The 15,709-nt window shown below is 43.9% G+C and overlaps 1 protein-coding gene across 3 annotated transcripts in view; it reads right to left on the minus strand.

The window, feature by feature from the left end:
* NNT (nicotinamide nucleotide transhydrogenase) overlaps positions 1 to 15,709 on the minus strand; it is an 80,757-nt gene that overhangs the window by 20,884 nt on the left and 44,164 nt on the right. For all 3 annotated transcript variants that reach the window (XM_059694812.1, XM_059694814.1, XM_059694813.1), the window contains exons 15-19: positions 14,988 to 15,221; positions 13,761 to 13,921; positions 11,656 to 11,835; positions 4,802 to 4,961; positions 3,204 to 3,285 (exon numbers count right to left, since the gene is read on the minus strand). In XM_059694812.1, the coding sequence (XP_059550795.1) occupies positions 3,204 to 3,285; positions 4,802 to 4,961; positions 11,656 to 11,835; positions 13,761 to 13,921; positions 14,988 to 15,221 (817 nt within the window). The remainder of the gene's footprint in view (positions 1 to 3,203; positions 3,286 to 4,801; positions 4,962 to 11,655; positions 11,836 to 13,760; positions 13,922 to 14,987; positions 15,222 to 15,709) is intronic.

Here is a 15,709-nt window from a genome sequence, read left to right on the forward strand (position 1 = left end):
AGCATTTTTCCTTCCTCTTATTGTTTTTCTTTCACGTCCTGCCAGCAGTCGTTGATGCTCCCAGCTCTGCGCCCACCCCTCTAACACTGGGCTGAGTTCCCAGGACAGCTGGCCACCGTAGGCTGGTCAGTGGGCAAGCAGAGAACAACATGAAATGAATCATGCCCTTCCCTGAGGATAACGGAGGCCTGGAAGCCACTTTCCTGTTTTATTAGATCTGCCGCCCGTCTCCTAAACATCTACATGGTGACAGCAGGCGTTATACTACCTGTGATTTTCACAAGCGGACTGAGTACAGAAAAACTTTAATCAGTTTCCTAAGAGAAAGTGATTAAAGCTTCTGTAACACATCCTTTTCACTGGTAGGTCTGCAAACGCTTTCCGGGGTGACTGTGACCACATGGAAGCAGAGTTTGTTACCCTGCGTGAATGTAGGAGTGGGTTACCGAAATGAGACTTCTTATCATAACGACTGGTTGCCAGTTGTTATGACGTGCACTGACCCCTCTCCCCCCCTCCCCCCTACCCTTACCCCATGCACGAATCCATGCACTGGGCCTCTAGTGTGAAAATAAAGAAACAACGTCAATGACTTTTCTCATCATCAATCTGCAATTCACCGAAGATGATCCTACATGTGGGAACCACTACATCCCAGGAATGCTGGTCCTACCACAAAGTAATATTTTAACTCTTCACATTTAAAAAAAAAAAACCCAGACTTTAGATTGCCGGAAAGTAGAGATAGGAGGAAGGAGTGAGAGAAGGAAGGGTGGGGAGAAAGAGAGAAAGATATGCAGCCGACGCTCAAACATTTTAGATAACCCTCTGGTTTAACCACCTGAGCCCCTTTTACCACTGTGAACAGCTGCGACATTCAGGCGAAAACCTGGACTCTGCACGCAGTCCGGCAGGAGCCCTGCCCGGCTCTAGGCACACGCTTGGGCCTGTTTTCTTATCATCTGCCCCAGACAAGAGTGAAAGACTGGCATCTGCAAGGAACTTTTACTAACAATTTTCCTTAATTATGGCGTTACCTCCTCTCTCAAGTCAATGCCACTGCTAGAGGGCGGCTTCCTTGGGACATGGCATTTCCCTTCCTCCCGGAGACATGCAGGGCCCTGCACAGCCTCCCCGTAGCCCAGCTCCAGACTACGGAGCCAGGGTGCACAGTGCAGACACAAAGGGCTGCATCCCTTACCTCCCCATTGTTCCATCCCTCACACCCTCCGTCCAGGGCCATGGAAAGATCTGGAAATGCAGAGCTCCGCTCGCCACCCACCTGCTGCCCTCCCAGGAGCAAAGGCCTCTGCCCAAACGGCAAGTGGCCGCAGCAGTGGTTGCTCTAATGCCTATTTCAGAGAGTGGATGGTTTATAACAAGGGGAGCCGGATGGTTTATAACAAGGGGAGCCCCACCAGTCTTTTCCACCCTGAAGGGATGAGCTACATGAGTCCACCGTTAACCAGCCCACAGGTTCCCACCGGGTCTGCCTCTTCGCTGACCTCTCCTTTCAGGTGTGTTTGGTCAAGCAAGGTCACCTCCTTCCCCAAATCCAACCAGAGAGACGGGACTTCTGGTTTTCCCTGTTAATAATTACCCTGGAATCCCATATAATAAAATTTCCCTTTGTCTTGAACCTATATTTAGGTTTGGTGCTATTAGACAGAAACAGCAAAAACTAGGTAGGAAGGTTATGAGAACAGGGGGTTATGAGAACAGGGGGGTTTTGCCACTTAATTTCTTTTTCTAAGATTACATGAGCAAAACTCCACTTTAAGAAACAGTCGTGTCTCACCACTGTGCTCTACACCTGACACTAATAAAATACTGAATGTCCACTGTCATTGAAAATTTTCTTTTTACTTTTTTAAAAAATGTGTTTAAGTGCCGAAACCGGTTTGGCTCAGTGGATGGAGCGTTGGCCTGCGGACTGAAGGGTCCCGGGTTCGATTCCGGTCAAGGGCATGTACCTGGGTTGCGGGCACATCCCCAGTAGGAGATGTGCAGGAGGCAGCTGATCAATGTTTCTCTCTCATCGATGTTTCTAGCTCTCTGTCCATCTCCCTTCCTCTCTGTAAAAAAAAATCAATAAAATATATTTAAAAAATAAAAATAAAAATAAAATAAAATAAAAAAATGTGTTTAAGTCAATTTCTCAGGCGAAGCCCATCAAGTGGCCACCGTTCTGGAAGGGTGCAGATCCAGAACATTCCATTTCCACAGAAAGGTCTACTGCACAGGGTTGGTCTAGACCAGGGAGGGGGAACCTTTATCTGCCAGGGGCTATCTGGATATTTATAACATCATCCTCAGGCCATACAGAATTATCAACTTAAAATTAGCCTGCTGCCCTAGCTGGTTTGCCTCAGCGGATAGAGTGTTGGCCTGCAGACCGAAGGTTCCCGGGTTCGATTCCAGTCAAGGGCATGTGCCCGGATTGCAAGCTCCTCCCAGGCCTGGGCCCTAGTCCGGGTGAGTGTGGGAGGCAACCAATCGATGTGTTTCTCTCGCGTCGATATTTCTGTCTGTCTCTCCCTCTCTCTTCCACTCTCTGAAAATCAATGGAAAAATATCCCAGGGTGAGGATTACAAATAATAATAATAATAAAATATATTTTTTTAAAAACTTAGCCTACTACATTTGGTCAAATATTTAATGAACTTACCCCTAATGCCTTCGCAGGGCCAGGCCAAATGATTTCACGGGCCTTATACACCCACAGGCCGTCAGTCCCCCACCCCTGGTGTAGACTTTGACCTGCTCAACTTGGTGTTTGAGCCCTTCGCTGGACCAATGCTTCTGTTCCTACCGTTCAAACCCACGGGTAGAGAGACTGGACCCTCCGGGGTCACCCCTGTAGTTCGTTATGGAGGAGTTTCCCTGAGCATGGGGAGCAGCAGAAACGGGGGTGGCTGTTCAAGCATCAAGTTACAGCTACGGAGCAAGTGTTCCCGCCACATAAAGTGAATGGTGAAATCGGCCAAACCACAAAGAGGGGTTGTCTCCAGGTGGTGGGACTATCATTACTTTTTGCTTCTTCCTACTTAGATGTGTTTTTCTGATTTTATTCAATAAGCACACATTCCTTTCTTGTCAAATAGAAACTGCATGCAAGATGACAACAAAAAGGAAACAGTCATCTACAAGGAAGCCATCAGCGTTGCTTGCACACACACCGCGAGCCGAGCGCAGGACGTACCTGACTTTCTTGCCCTGCTCCGTGAGCATCTTCACCAGATCGGCGATGGGGTACTGCGCTTTGGCCGCACACAGTCCGTAGCCTGCGGGGAACGCCAAGAACACGGGAGAATGCGGTTTTATTTTGAAATTCCTCTCTGGATAGAAACATTTTTATGCCCAAAAAAAGCAATCCATGCATAGGACTAAAAATGAAAGCAAACTTATAATATGGAATTTTTAAAATACTGGCCTAAATTCCAACTTCAAATTCTAATGGTCCCTCCTCAGTCTTGTGCAGGTCTCACACTGCTGGGCACCCCCTCCCACACACACCACCCACACGCTGTGTTCCCTCTGTCTCTCTCTCTGTCTCTGTCTGTCAGTCCCTCACATCTCCCCACCTTTCCACTCCAGCACCGCTTCTCAGCAGGTGACACCAGGCCCACTGTGAGGGAGATGATTCTTTCTGCGGGAATGTCCCAGGCATTCTAGCAAATGTAATGTGCCTGCTCCCACACAGAGCTGACAGCAGCCGCCCTGTCTCTGAGACAACCAAACCCCAACCCAAGTCTCCAATGTCTGCAGAAGATGATGCTGGCCCAGGTGAGAAGGCTTGTACCTGAACACCCAATTATGCTAATGTTTACTTATATCTTATATAGAACCAACCAACAAACTACCCACAGGTCAAATCAACAGATTTTCTTTACAGAAAATGCCTATGATATAACATGACAGAGTTAAAAGCTTAATCTGAAAATAGTATGTTGCCTGTAATACCACAGCATTATCTTCATAGTGAAGAACAACTAAACTCAGCTTCAGAAAAGAAGGAAACTGCCCAGCCAGTGTGGCTCAATACTTGAGCATCGACTCATGAACCAGGAGGTCACGGTTCAATTCCTGGTCAGGGCACATACCAGGGTTGCAGACTCAATCCCCAATAGGAGCATGCAGGAGGCAGCCGATCAATGATTCTCTCTCATCACTGATGTTTCTATCTCTCTCTCCCTCTCCCTTCCTCTCTGAAATCAATAAAAACGTATTTTTTAAAAAAGAAACTGAGGCCTGAAGAGATCAAATGGCTTGGTCAATGTCATGTCGATTGTCAGAAGCAAAATTAAACCAAAATGAGATGCAATGACTCCCAGACCAAGTTCTTTCTACTAGGCGACGCAACCTCACCTTGGTGGAAACCACAGGAATTGCAATGATTTTTTAAATATTTGTTTTTAAAAAGAAAGAGATTAACATTTACTAACACTTACTGAGCAGGTTTAAGAGTGAGCTACTTTCATATACTATATCTAACTTAATCCTGACAACAGGCCCAAAGATTACCAATGAGGAAGAAACAACCAAGACTTGAAAATGATTCAACATTGGTACAGAATCACTGGAAGACATGGCTAGAACCACGTGATCAATTTATAGAATCTCTACGTGATCTCCAAAATCTTAACACAAGCTGAAAATTCTCAATACCTTTCACTATGTAACAATAGGGTTGCTTCTAAGTTCCCGTTATGTTTTCAAAAACAAACAAGTGTCGGTTAGGTGTTTTCCTATTATAGGAAGGTGTTAATGTAATCAATGACAAAGCCCTTTTTTTTGTACCTGGAGTAATAATAATACTGCTAGCTTCTCGAATCATGTCGATGGCATTCTCCAGGTTGATTTCTGTATGTGTGCCAGAAATCTCCATGGGTTTTCCACCAGCTGTTGAAGTGGTACCATAGCCTCCAAGAATCACATTCGCCAGGGAGCGATTCATTGCCTGGAAAGCAAAATTACTCGCGGTGAGAGTTTAACCCGCATAACTTTTAGAAAAACGATCTGTATATATGATATTCAGAAATATTCCATAAAGAGGTATATGTGATCATCTAAAACATTTTAGCCGCATAATTTGACCTAGCTTCTGAAAATTATTTCAAGAGTTTAAATGAAGATATCTGGGAAACCACATCCTTTTCTCTATAAAATCAAGTACACACGAATATATCTTCAGTAAGAGAGTAAAGTTTGTTAAGGCAATTCATGGAAAGTTACCGGTAACATTAAGAAATTAATAAAAAAAAAAAAAAATTAATGAAAAACTCAGACCTGGTTACTATCACTTGCACATGGATCGAGCAAGTTGTACCTCCACAGTCACGTGTATTTCACAGGAGGACAAGGCAGGCACAAGAATGTGAAATTTTACAAGGTGACTAGAGACTCTCAGGTGAGTTTCACTGCCAGCTGCGAGCTGTCCAGAAGCAAGCAGGAGGGAAGGGGCAGGGACGCCTCTCATTTAGAACTCTGCTGCCCTCTGCCGTCAAGAAAGATAAATGTAGATGTTGATAGGGTCTGGCTTTCCAAATCAGCTCTGTGAAGCTATAGTAGAAGTGACTGGACTCACTACTAGACTCCTAAAATATTTCATTTCCAAAAAGATAGATGAGTGAGCTTATACTTTTTTTTTAGTAAAATAGACACCCATCCGTTTAACCAGAAAAAAATTATCTTGGGGGGGGGGGGGGGGGGGGGAACAGTAGGAAGGCACTTCTAGTTGCTCCTTTACAATCACCCAACAATGTGCCATTCGAACACCACCACGGAAACATGCCGATAACTGACCGGGTTCTGAAAACAGTTCATGTATGGCCCTCTCAAGGCGGGGCAGTGGAAGAAGCACGGAAAGAAAAGAAGCCAGATGTTCTGAGGGATCAACTACATTTTAAGACGTCAAATCCCTGTACGTGATCAAAGCAGTCATTCCACATAATCACCACAGAATTTCTCACTTCAAAAAAAAAACTCCCAAAAAACTATTAAACCCTATTTTAAGGGTTGTAATAAACATATCATTGATCCACTGTTTATGCCACTTATAAGCTATATGAGTATCAATCTATTACTTTTTTTCAAAAAGGCACTTGATTATTTAAAAGCAAAAAGCACCTGGAGATTTGCAGACAAATAACACATCAGAGAGAAGCACATGACCGCCCATCCAAGGACAGCCCACCAGCTGCCACCTTCGGGGACAGGCCCGTGAGTGGCTGAGGGGACAGAGAAGCAGGGGCAGAGGAGATGGGCAGAGAGCCACACTTGACAAAGGGCAGCAGGCCAACAACCTAAGTTGCAAAGATGATAGATCAAAATGTCAGAATTTTTCAAATTGTTCTTTTGACCTAAGTTCACTGATGAGTACAACATTCACATTTTACATAGCTCAAAGTCTTGTAAACTTGTCTAAGATTATCGTATACAATAAAAGCCTAATATGCTAAGTGTTAGGTCGTCCGTTCAACCAATCAAAGTATAATATGCTAATGATATGCTAAGACCACTCAACCACTCACTATGATGTGCACTGACCACCAGGGAGCAGATACTCCGACAGGTAGGTTAGCTTGCTGCTGGGGTCCAGCCGATCGGAACTGAGCAAGACAAGCCTGACACACCCTGGAGCCCTCCTGCGGTCCCTTCCCGGCTGGCCAACCTCCCGCATCCCTCCCCATCCCCCATCATGCACCAGTGGGGTTCCTCGGCCTGTCCTGCGCCCTCTCGCAATCCGGAACCCCTCGGGGGATGTCAGAGAGCTGGGTTTGGCCCGATCCTGCAGGCCAGGCTGTGGGGCCCCACTGGTACACAAATTCGTGCACTGGGCCTCTGGTAACGTATAAAATAAAGCCCAGAACGTTTTCATGTATATTATTATTAGATAAGAAGGGCAGAGAAATATTGAAGTAATGCTTTTACGTTCCTAGTCCCCATCTGACATGAAGTTTTAAATGCTGAACACCACTCCCTCTACTTAAATCCAAGGTTTAATGAAAATCTACATAGCCATACCCGAGACTTCCCAAACATTCAATATTTATTGATTTTGATCAATTCTATCTAGTTTTGAATTACAGGATTCTGAAAATAAATGACCAAAAATAGTTTCCACCAAATTTTTGCCCTTAAAAACTGATTCAAAGACCTATTTCAGACATTGAGATATTTCTGTCATAGATAACTTTTTGTTGTTGTTCTTAATCCTCACCCAAGGATAATTTTCCATCGATTTTTAGAGAGAGTGGACAGGAGAGGGAGAGACAGAAACAGCGATGTGAGAGAGACACATTGATTGGTTGCCTCCTGCACACACCCTAACCAGGGCCAGGGAACCTGCAACCAAGGTACCCTTGACCAGAATCAAACCCAGGACCCTTCAGTGTGAGGGCTGACACTCTATCCACTGAGCCAAACCAGCTGGGGCCATAGATAACTTTAAAAAAAAAGTCAAACATACAAAAAGACTCCATCCCCTGCATCACACAGTCCTGTGAAGGGACAGAGGACAGAGGGACATGACATGGAGACAGATGTAGATGATAGAGCCCTTTCATCTTACTGGACTTAGAAGGAACCATTTTTCATTTCCTATAAAACTGAGTGGAGGAGAAGGAAAGAATATCTGAGGACATTTAACTAATGGGGACCCACTTCGGATGGCATCTTAGGGAGGAAAACAGGGAACCACACAGTAGTGTAACAATCAAAGTCTACTTGTTAAACACGTATCCACAATTATATCACCATTAAGCTAATTCCATGTGGTCTCTTAAAAACGAAATATTCTTCATCTCTGAACTTACCATTGCGACATCATATTTTCAACAAATGTTTAGGGTTTAGGGCTTTGTTTTGTTTTGTTTTTTCTCCTTTTGGCTTGCTCAAGTGATTAATGAGACTATCCTGTGACCACTGACCCCAGATTGAAGAGCTCCCAGCTCCAAGACAAAGCATTTGCAACCCTGTCCAAGACTGTGCCTTTTAAGTTATTAAGCCCTATAATGAAAATTGTATGCTACAGTAAAAAGATCCTTAATTCATGTAATTCTAAGCAAAATGTAAGAAGAAAACTCTGAAAACAAAGGTCATAAAATGGCCCAAACCAAAGCAATAATAATAACATATATACCATTGGCTAGCATCTCTCATTCCGATGCTTTGTAGGTGCTAATTAATTGGTTGCAAAGCAAAAAGGAACTTTTTTTAGTTTGGCTTTCATCCACTTAATTTTATTCTATTTTCATTTGGGAAAAAAGCAGCAAAATGCAAAAATCAAAAAATTTGGTCTGAAAATGCTGTTCCATTTTCCAAGTAAACGGACTATAAAATCATAAAGAGGTTAATGTCTAACGACATCTGGATATAAAGCACAGCGTTCATTTGCGCTGGTTGTTGGGACACTGTGGACATTTTTCGGTTTTTATAATCCTGGTGTTGTGTAACCACGACATTAGGCTCAGAAGACACCCAAAAGGATTCTTGTCAGAACAAAATCCAATTTCAGGGGTTGCTAATTAGCCACTCGGGGTGCATTCCATTCCCTCTCGCATAACAAAAGCATTCTGGTCTGGTTTGGACTCGCCTGTCTCCTTCAATAAATAATAAAACAGTGAAGGTAAACATGCTGGTAATAATACTAGATATCGACATTTGATAGTATATCTGCTACTACAGGCTATCCGGAGAGGATTCCAAAATATGAAAAGAGCTAACAAATAAAATATTCATCTAATAGTTATTTAACAATTCTTGTATTTCTTTGAATGTGCCAGGTGCTAGGTCAGGCTCTATAAACACCAGAGCAAATAATACATGACCTCTTAAAGGACTTTCCCTGTAAAAGGAGAACAGAATCTCCTACCTCCAGAGTTCGGATGGGGAGTAAATGAGCTAATATTTGTACAGCACCCAACGCAGCGCCGGCAACATTGCGCTCTGCCTAACTACAAGCAGATATTTCCTTCTTATTAGTATTATGAACCACTCTGAGCTGCCAGTAGGCACCAGCCACGAAGAAACAATTTCTTATCATGAACAGGCACAGGCTAAGAATTCTTGAAGATGAATGTGAAAAGTCAGAAACCAGGAAAATGTAGAAGTGAAGACCACTTCTGTCTTCAAAACAGAAAACTACGGCAGCCTTGCTTTTGTCGTCTGTTCTGTAATAAGACAGAGGAGCAGAGGGTTCAGTAACACGCCTGCTCTACACGTCACCCACCAGGAGAACTTGCAATGCGTCCTCTGTGGAGACCCGTTCATCAATTCAACAGCCACCTTGACCAAGTGATTGTACGTAAAGGCAATGGCCAACGATGCACCAGGAGAATGTACTGCCGGAAAAAAAGGCAAAAGCAACTAATAATATGGGCTTGGGTATGATATAATACCATCTTAGCAGACACCAAAAATGGTTCAAAAGCCGTGTCATAGAATGCATTCGAACATATGCATGTGAGAAGACTATAATTAGAATATTAAATGTGGACAGTTAGGTGGTAATGTGCTTATAGATTATTTTATTTTCTTATTCATCCTTTTCTATTTTCTTTCAAATTTCCCTCAATGAATGCCTTTTATTTTTATATCTGAATAGTTTTTAAGATTAAAGCTTCAACCATCCTTGAGCCCAAATGACTACAATTGGCTATTACAGAGCAGCAATCTGACCCAGTGTGATACTTGTGTCACAAACAGCTATAAGAATAGCTTGTCAACCTTACACACAGTACAGGAATAACAAATATCTGCGGTATACTGGCAGTGAATGGCATGCCTGAGGCAGAGGAAATAGAAAGGACGTTAAAAAAGAAAACAGAATAAATAGAGAAAACAGATCAAGAAAAAAGAAATTAAAAAATGAAGAAAAGGATGATATAACACATAAGTAGACATAGAAAAGAGGACTTTCAACTCCTGCCTCTTCTTACCTTATTCTAGTAACTGTTATAGAACTGCTACTATCAAAGCTACTGTAGTCCTCTAACCAAAAATAATAAGAAACTAAATGAAGAAGGAAAGGAAATGGAGAGGAAATAAAAGAGGCACAGACAGACAAAATTGGGCAAATAGTGCTGATACATTTAAGAAGCTGAAGAAAACCCTATAAGAAGAAAAGGAGAAAGGCAAGAAGGTAACCATGATGACACTCCGAGATCTAGGTACAAGTCCTCCGTCCTCCGCCCATACCAGAATGCCACTGGCTGTGCTAAAATTCCAATCTCTCGTTTAATTTCAAAATCAGTGCTTTGACCACCCATACGTATTAGTGAAAATCTGCTGCCCCCTGCTGGTCATTTAAATTCACCACATGAAGCAAAGCCAAACTAAGGGGAAAAGGTTCATTTTTAGAAAAATTATTTCTAATGTAACTGAATAAATGTTTTCTTCTTCATAAACATTTGGGTTTTAAAAGAAAAACCTCCAAAGCCTGACATTTTTCAAATAGGAGACACAGAACGTCCCACCTTTCCAAAACTTCCTCAACAACTAGAGGGATTTAATTTCAAAACCTCTTAACTTGGTTTTAAACTTGGGCTATCAAATCCTTTGTTTTATAATATGACCAAAGATAACTAATTTTTATTATAAAAAGACAACTCCAGCATTCAATTAGCAATGAGTTTTTCAATTAAAATATAAGAGAAAATCTCCATTGTCAAATAAGGGTTTTTTAAATAATGTAATAAAAGAATGAAGGTGGGTTAAGTATTCTTTTTCTGAATTATTAATCGGTGTGAAGTTCACATGCTGATTTCACTCAGTTTCATACTTGTCCTTTCACAGTCACTGGAAACGATTATTTAGAGAATAGCATCTATAATCAGAAAAAGGTTGCTAGTCAAGCCTTTAATTATTTGCAGGATATCTTCTTGCCATCAAGAAGAGAATTAAAAACAAAAAGGAAGCTAGGAAGTATTTTTCTTGTTAATTTTCTTTCTTTTCTTTTAAAACAAACAAACCATGCTGACCACAAAACTTCAGGAGGGCACCCTCGCAGATGACCAGCGGGAGTGTCAATTGCAGCCAGCTTTCCCGAAACAGCACGGGAAAGTTCAGAAAGAGCCCGTAAAAATGTGCACACCCTCTCCCTTCTAAGAATCAATCCTAAGACAAAAATCAGAAGTGCCGAATATGTATTTATATACAAAGAGAAATAAAAATCACACAACCTAACAGGTACAGCATTAGGGGAAAAGTTAAATATATTTTTATATATCCATGTAATCGATTAGTGATGAAGTCCCCTAAAATAATATTGAGAAGGCATTTTTAATAAGAAAATGGCAAGAACATAGTTTGTAAGATTTAAAAAACTAAATGTGAAAGTGTACCTGGTGATTAGACAAGGGAATGCACAGACATGCAATTCACAAAGAAAGAGCAGAAGGAAATAACCCAAAACCTGCAGGAGTTCTTTCAGGCGGAGGGAGTCAGAAGGTTTTTATTTTTTCATTTTCCTAATTACCTACACTGAGTACTTTAAAAGCAGCCTCGCAAGTTGATTCAAATGCTACACACTGGGATTCCTGAGAAAGAGAGTGAAAGCTGAGGTAGTCCTTTTTACCTAAGTAACAGAAATGACAGAGGCGCCCTCCGGTGCAGAACACCATCCCCGGGTCTGTCGGGCACGTGTCTCTTACCACACACATGATGTAGGACAGGATGGCCCCGGAGGAGCCGATGAGCGCGCCCACGATGGTCAGCAGGTTGTTGTTGAGCAGGAAGCCCTCGGCGCACAGGGCCCAGCCGGAGTAGCTGTTCAGCACGGTGATGACCACGGGCATGTCCGCACCCCCGATGGCAGCCGTCAAGGTCACGCCCTGGGACGATAAGCAAAGCGCGCCTCAAAATTAACGCAACACAAATACAGCCTCTGCCCTCGAACAGCTGGGTGCTTCATCATTCCGGTTTTCCAACGACTATCGTTACACACACATTTCAGTCTGGCCGAGTCTCCCACAGATACAGCACACGTAAACAGGGAACCACCGCCCCCACCCAAGTCCCCCCACCCCTAAAAGGCAGTGATGAAAAGCAGGCAGAAACTGGAGAGGAGTCCTCACTTGGAAACCAGGGATTGGGCTGAGTGCATTTCCCAGTTTTTATGGCTTTCGCCTAAGGGCAGGCCCTGTTGTGCCAAGTGAAACAGCTAAAACAAAATACAATCCCACAGTCTCGCTCGTTTGAAGATCGGAGGGTAGGGTTTAGGGCGACTAAGGCAGCTGGGGAGTGAGAAAGTAAATTCTGCACAGGAGAGGCTAGAGAAAGCAAGCCCGAATTCTGCGCATGAACTCTGCCCACATCTCTGGCTGGCTCCTGAACTAGGCATATGCAGGCAGACTCCAAACAATCCTACTGAAGATGAAATAACAATAGACTGTTGAGATGTAAACTGTGCATTGGAAAGAGAGTCAATAATATTGTAGTAACGATGAATGGTGCCAGGTGGGTACTTGAAAAATCGGGGGGAGCACTGTGTGAAGTATATGATTGTCTAGCCCAGGGGTGGGCAAACTTTTTGACTTGAGGGCCACAATGGGTTCTTAAACTGGACCGGAGGGCCGGAACAAAAGCATGGATGGAGTGTTTGTGTGAACTAATATAAATTCAAGGTAAACATCATTACCTAAAAGGGTACGGTCTTTTTTTTTTTTTTAGTTTTATTCATTTCAAGCGGGCCGTAGTTTGCCCACGGCTGGACCCGCTATGCTGTACACCAGAAACTAAGACAAAGTAATACTGAATGTAAACTCCGGTTGGAATTTTTTTTTTTTTTTAAGATTGTAGCTGCCCCCCTGCCAAAGGGGAGCCAGAATTTGAAATTTGGGTCCAGCCTGCTGAGTTGCCTACAAAAACTAATAAGGAAATCATTACAACCAATACTCTTTGGAGGAACACAACAGACTCTAACGTCTCTATCATTCACGATATCCAGGATGCAACCCCAAATCACTGAACTAGAGAGGAAAAGGGATTGTGGAGAGAAAGATTTTTGCTTTTTATTCCCCGTATTTCTATATACTCTGAGTTTGTTACAATGTGAGTGTATTCATGTATTGCTAAATTAAGTGAAAACCAATTATATTAGGCCATGAAATATTTCACTCATTCTCATAGAGTCATAGAGTATTTTTAATCAAATTCACCTCTCCTCAAAAGTAACAATTTTTGAAGTTTTACATTTCAATGCACAGGTTTGATTTTGGCACTTTTTTTTTTTTTTACTTCTTCTGCCCTGTTAGATAAAAAAAATATCAAAACTATTTTTCTTTTGTTCAAAATGAAACAAAAATCCATGCTATGTAAGTCAAAATAAAAATAGATCATCAGTGGTTGTATGTAGAATTTTAAGTTACTTAGTGTTCTAAAGGTTCTGTGTTGAAATCACAGCCAAACTCTTAAGATTCCATAAAAATCGGTCTCGTTTTGCCCAGCTGGTGTTGCTCAGTGGTTCAACTCAGTGGTTCACCCACGAAGTAAGAGGTCACGGTTCAATTTCCGGTCAGAGTATATGCCGGGGTTGCGGGTTTGATCCCCAGCAGGGAGCGTGAAGGAGGCAGCCAATTGAAGGTTCTCTCTCATCATTGATGCTTCTATCTCTCTCTCCTTCTCCATTCCTCTCTCTGAAATCAATAAAAATATTTTTTAAATAAAATACATCTATTCCGTTGGGGGTCTTAAAGAGATAGAACTATAACTAGACTATACTCTGATAAAATACAACGAGTTCCTCTCCAACGCTTACCATGACCGCAGAGAGCGCCGACACGGATCCCAGGCAGAGGATGCCCGTGCCGAAGCTGGGGTCCAGCATGTAGGGGATGATCCCACCCAAGCTGGCCGTCAGCAGGCCCGCGTTGAGCATGTGCCGCCCGGGCAGCAGGAGGGGCGCGGAGTTCAGGATGCCTGGAACCAAGCGCAGGGCAGTCAGAACCGAAGAACCCCTCCCTCACCGTGTCCGTCCTCTAACCCTAAACTACCAAAAGGCAACACTAGACTTAAAACACGGTATTCGAAACATCACTTCCTATCACCAGATGCTGAACCATCAAAGCCAGTTCGAGTTCCTCCTCAAGCAGAAAACTAGGAAAACTAGGAAAGGTCTGCCTCCACGCGACTGTCCCCTACTGGCTCCCACCCACGTCTTCGCTCTGGTCACGGAATCCTGAAAAGTCACTTTTCCCGTGGGACCAACACAGAAGCTAAACGTTGTTTTCTTCCTTTAAAACTTCACAACAACCTCCTAGCACACCTGCATTCCTGATTCCACCCACTGAGCCCTGCGCGGAGGGGCTGGTCTGCTAGCTGTTTCTGAGGACGAAGGGCAAGACAGATTGTCTCAGGCGGGAAGTTCTTCCTGTGATGTTTAAGTTCCATGGAAGGTCCCGCTTAATTTTAACGAGTTCATTACTGAGAGGCAAGACCGGATTTTTAAATCACAAACTAGTTTCTCTCGAGACTCGTTTCTTCCATGAAAACCCCGGAAGCAGGCTACGTGGGGGGTTTTCTTTACTTCTGTTTTCATGTGTGGTTTTAGCAGAAGCAAAAGTTGCCAAGCTGGAGCCCAGAAACGCGTATTTGTTTTCAAGATAGGTGCCGTATACTCATCACACAAACGCATTCAATGAGCTCCCCTCTGTTCGGGAAGCCAAGGATTATGACGATGTCACTTGGTTCACATGTATCAGCCAATGTCGGTCACTCCCTCTGCGCACATTTCTGTGTCCTGGTTTCCTGCACTAACTGCATGCAGAAGCAACAGCTCCCGAGCCTTGCAAGACTCTATCAGACTTGTAAGGGTCAATGAAGGGACGCACCTTCGTGGAGAGGAAAAAGGCTTATATATTCTGAGTGCTGCACAAACGCTTCACCTAACAGGGTCTACTGTTTAGCTACTTTCTGACATTTTAACGGGCCCTCCTGGCCCCCTAAACAATAGATACTCACCTCCCTGTGGTGCCGACCCACTTACCCTGCAGCTTTCCGTAGGCAATAAGGGAGCCGCTGAAGGTGACTCCGCCGATGTAAGTCCCGAGGTAGGCCACGATCTTGGTGAGGTTGGCCGCTACGTCTGTAGCGAAATGCGGATACTCCACAATGTACTCAGCTACGCAGGTCAGCACCGCCGCCAAGCCCACCAGACTGTGGAAAGCAGCCACTAACTGAGGTAAGTCCGAAATCTGGATGCGTTTGGCAATTGTCAATCCTGTCGGGAAATGCAGGTCAGAGAGAAATCAAAACGGGGCAGACCCTGAAGGAGGACCCGCGACAAAGGCCACCCTGAAGGGGCCCCCTCTGTGTCACCGGTAAAGGAGCATCTGCTTCCTCGCATGGGCTGGCGGTGCCCTGAGGGGCTGCACAGGCGGTAAGGACGCTGGCTGCATGCCCTCCTGCAGCACAGCAGGTTTTCTCAACACACCTAGCCAAGGCCCAGCTCCAGGGCGTCTCCTCCCCGCACAACCTTCAAAGGTGGCCCTGGCCTAGCGCACCCTCAGATTCCTTAAAGCTCCAGTTAAATCCCCTGAAACTCTCCCCGCCGGCATGGATACCCCAAGCCTGGCACACAAGAACCAGCTGGACATGAAGAAGGCCTAGGTTTTCAGGTGGGTGGACAGGGCCAAGTCCAAAGGTAATGAAATGCAAATATCTGGGTAATAAATGTCCAAATCAGGCGATTCTGAAGGAGTTGCACGG

This window comes from Myotis daubentonii, chromosome 4 (genome assembly GCF_963259705.1).
Source record: "Myotis daubentonii chromosome 4, mMyoDau2.1, whole genome shotgun sequence".
NCBI lineage: Eukaryota > Metazoa > Chordata > Mammalia > Chiroptera > Vespertilionidae > Myotis > Myotis daubentonii.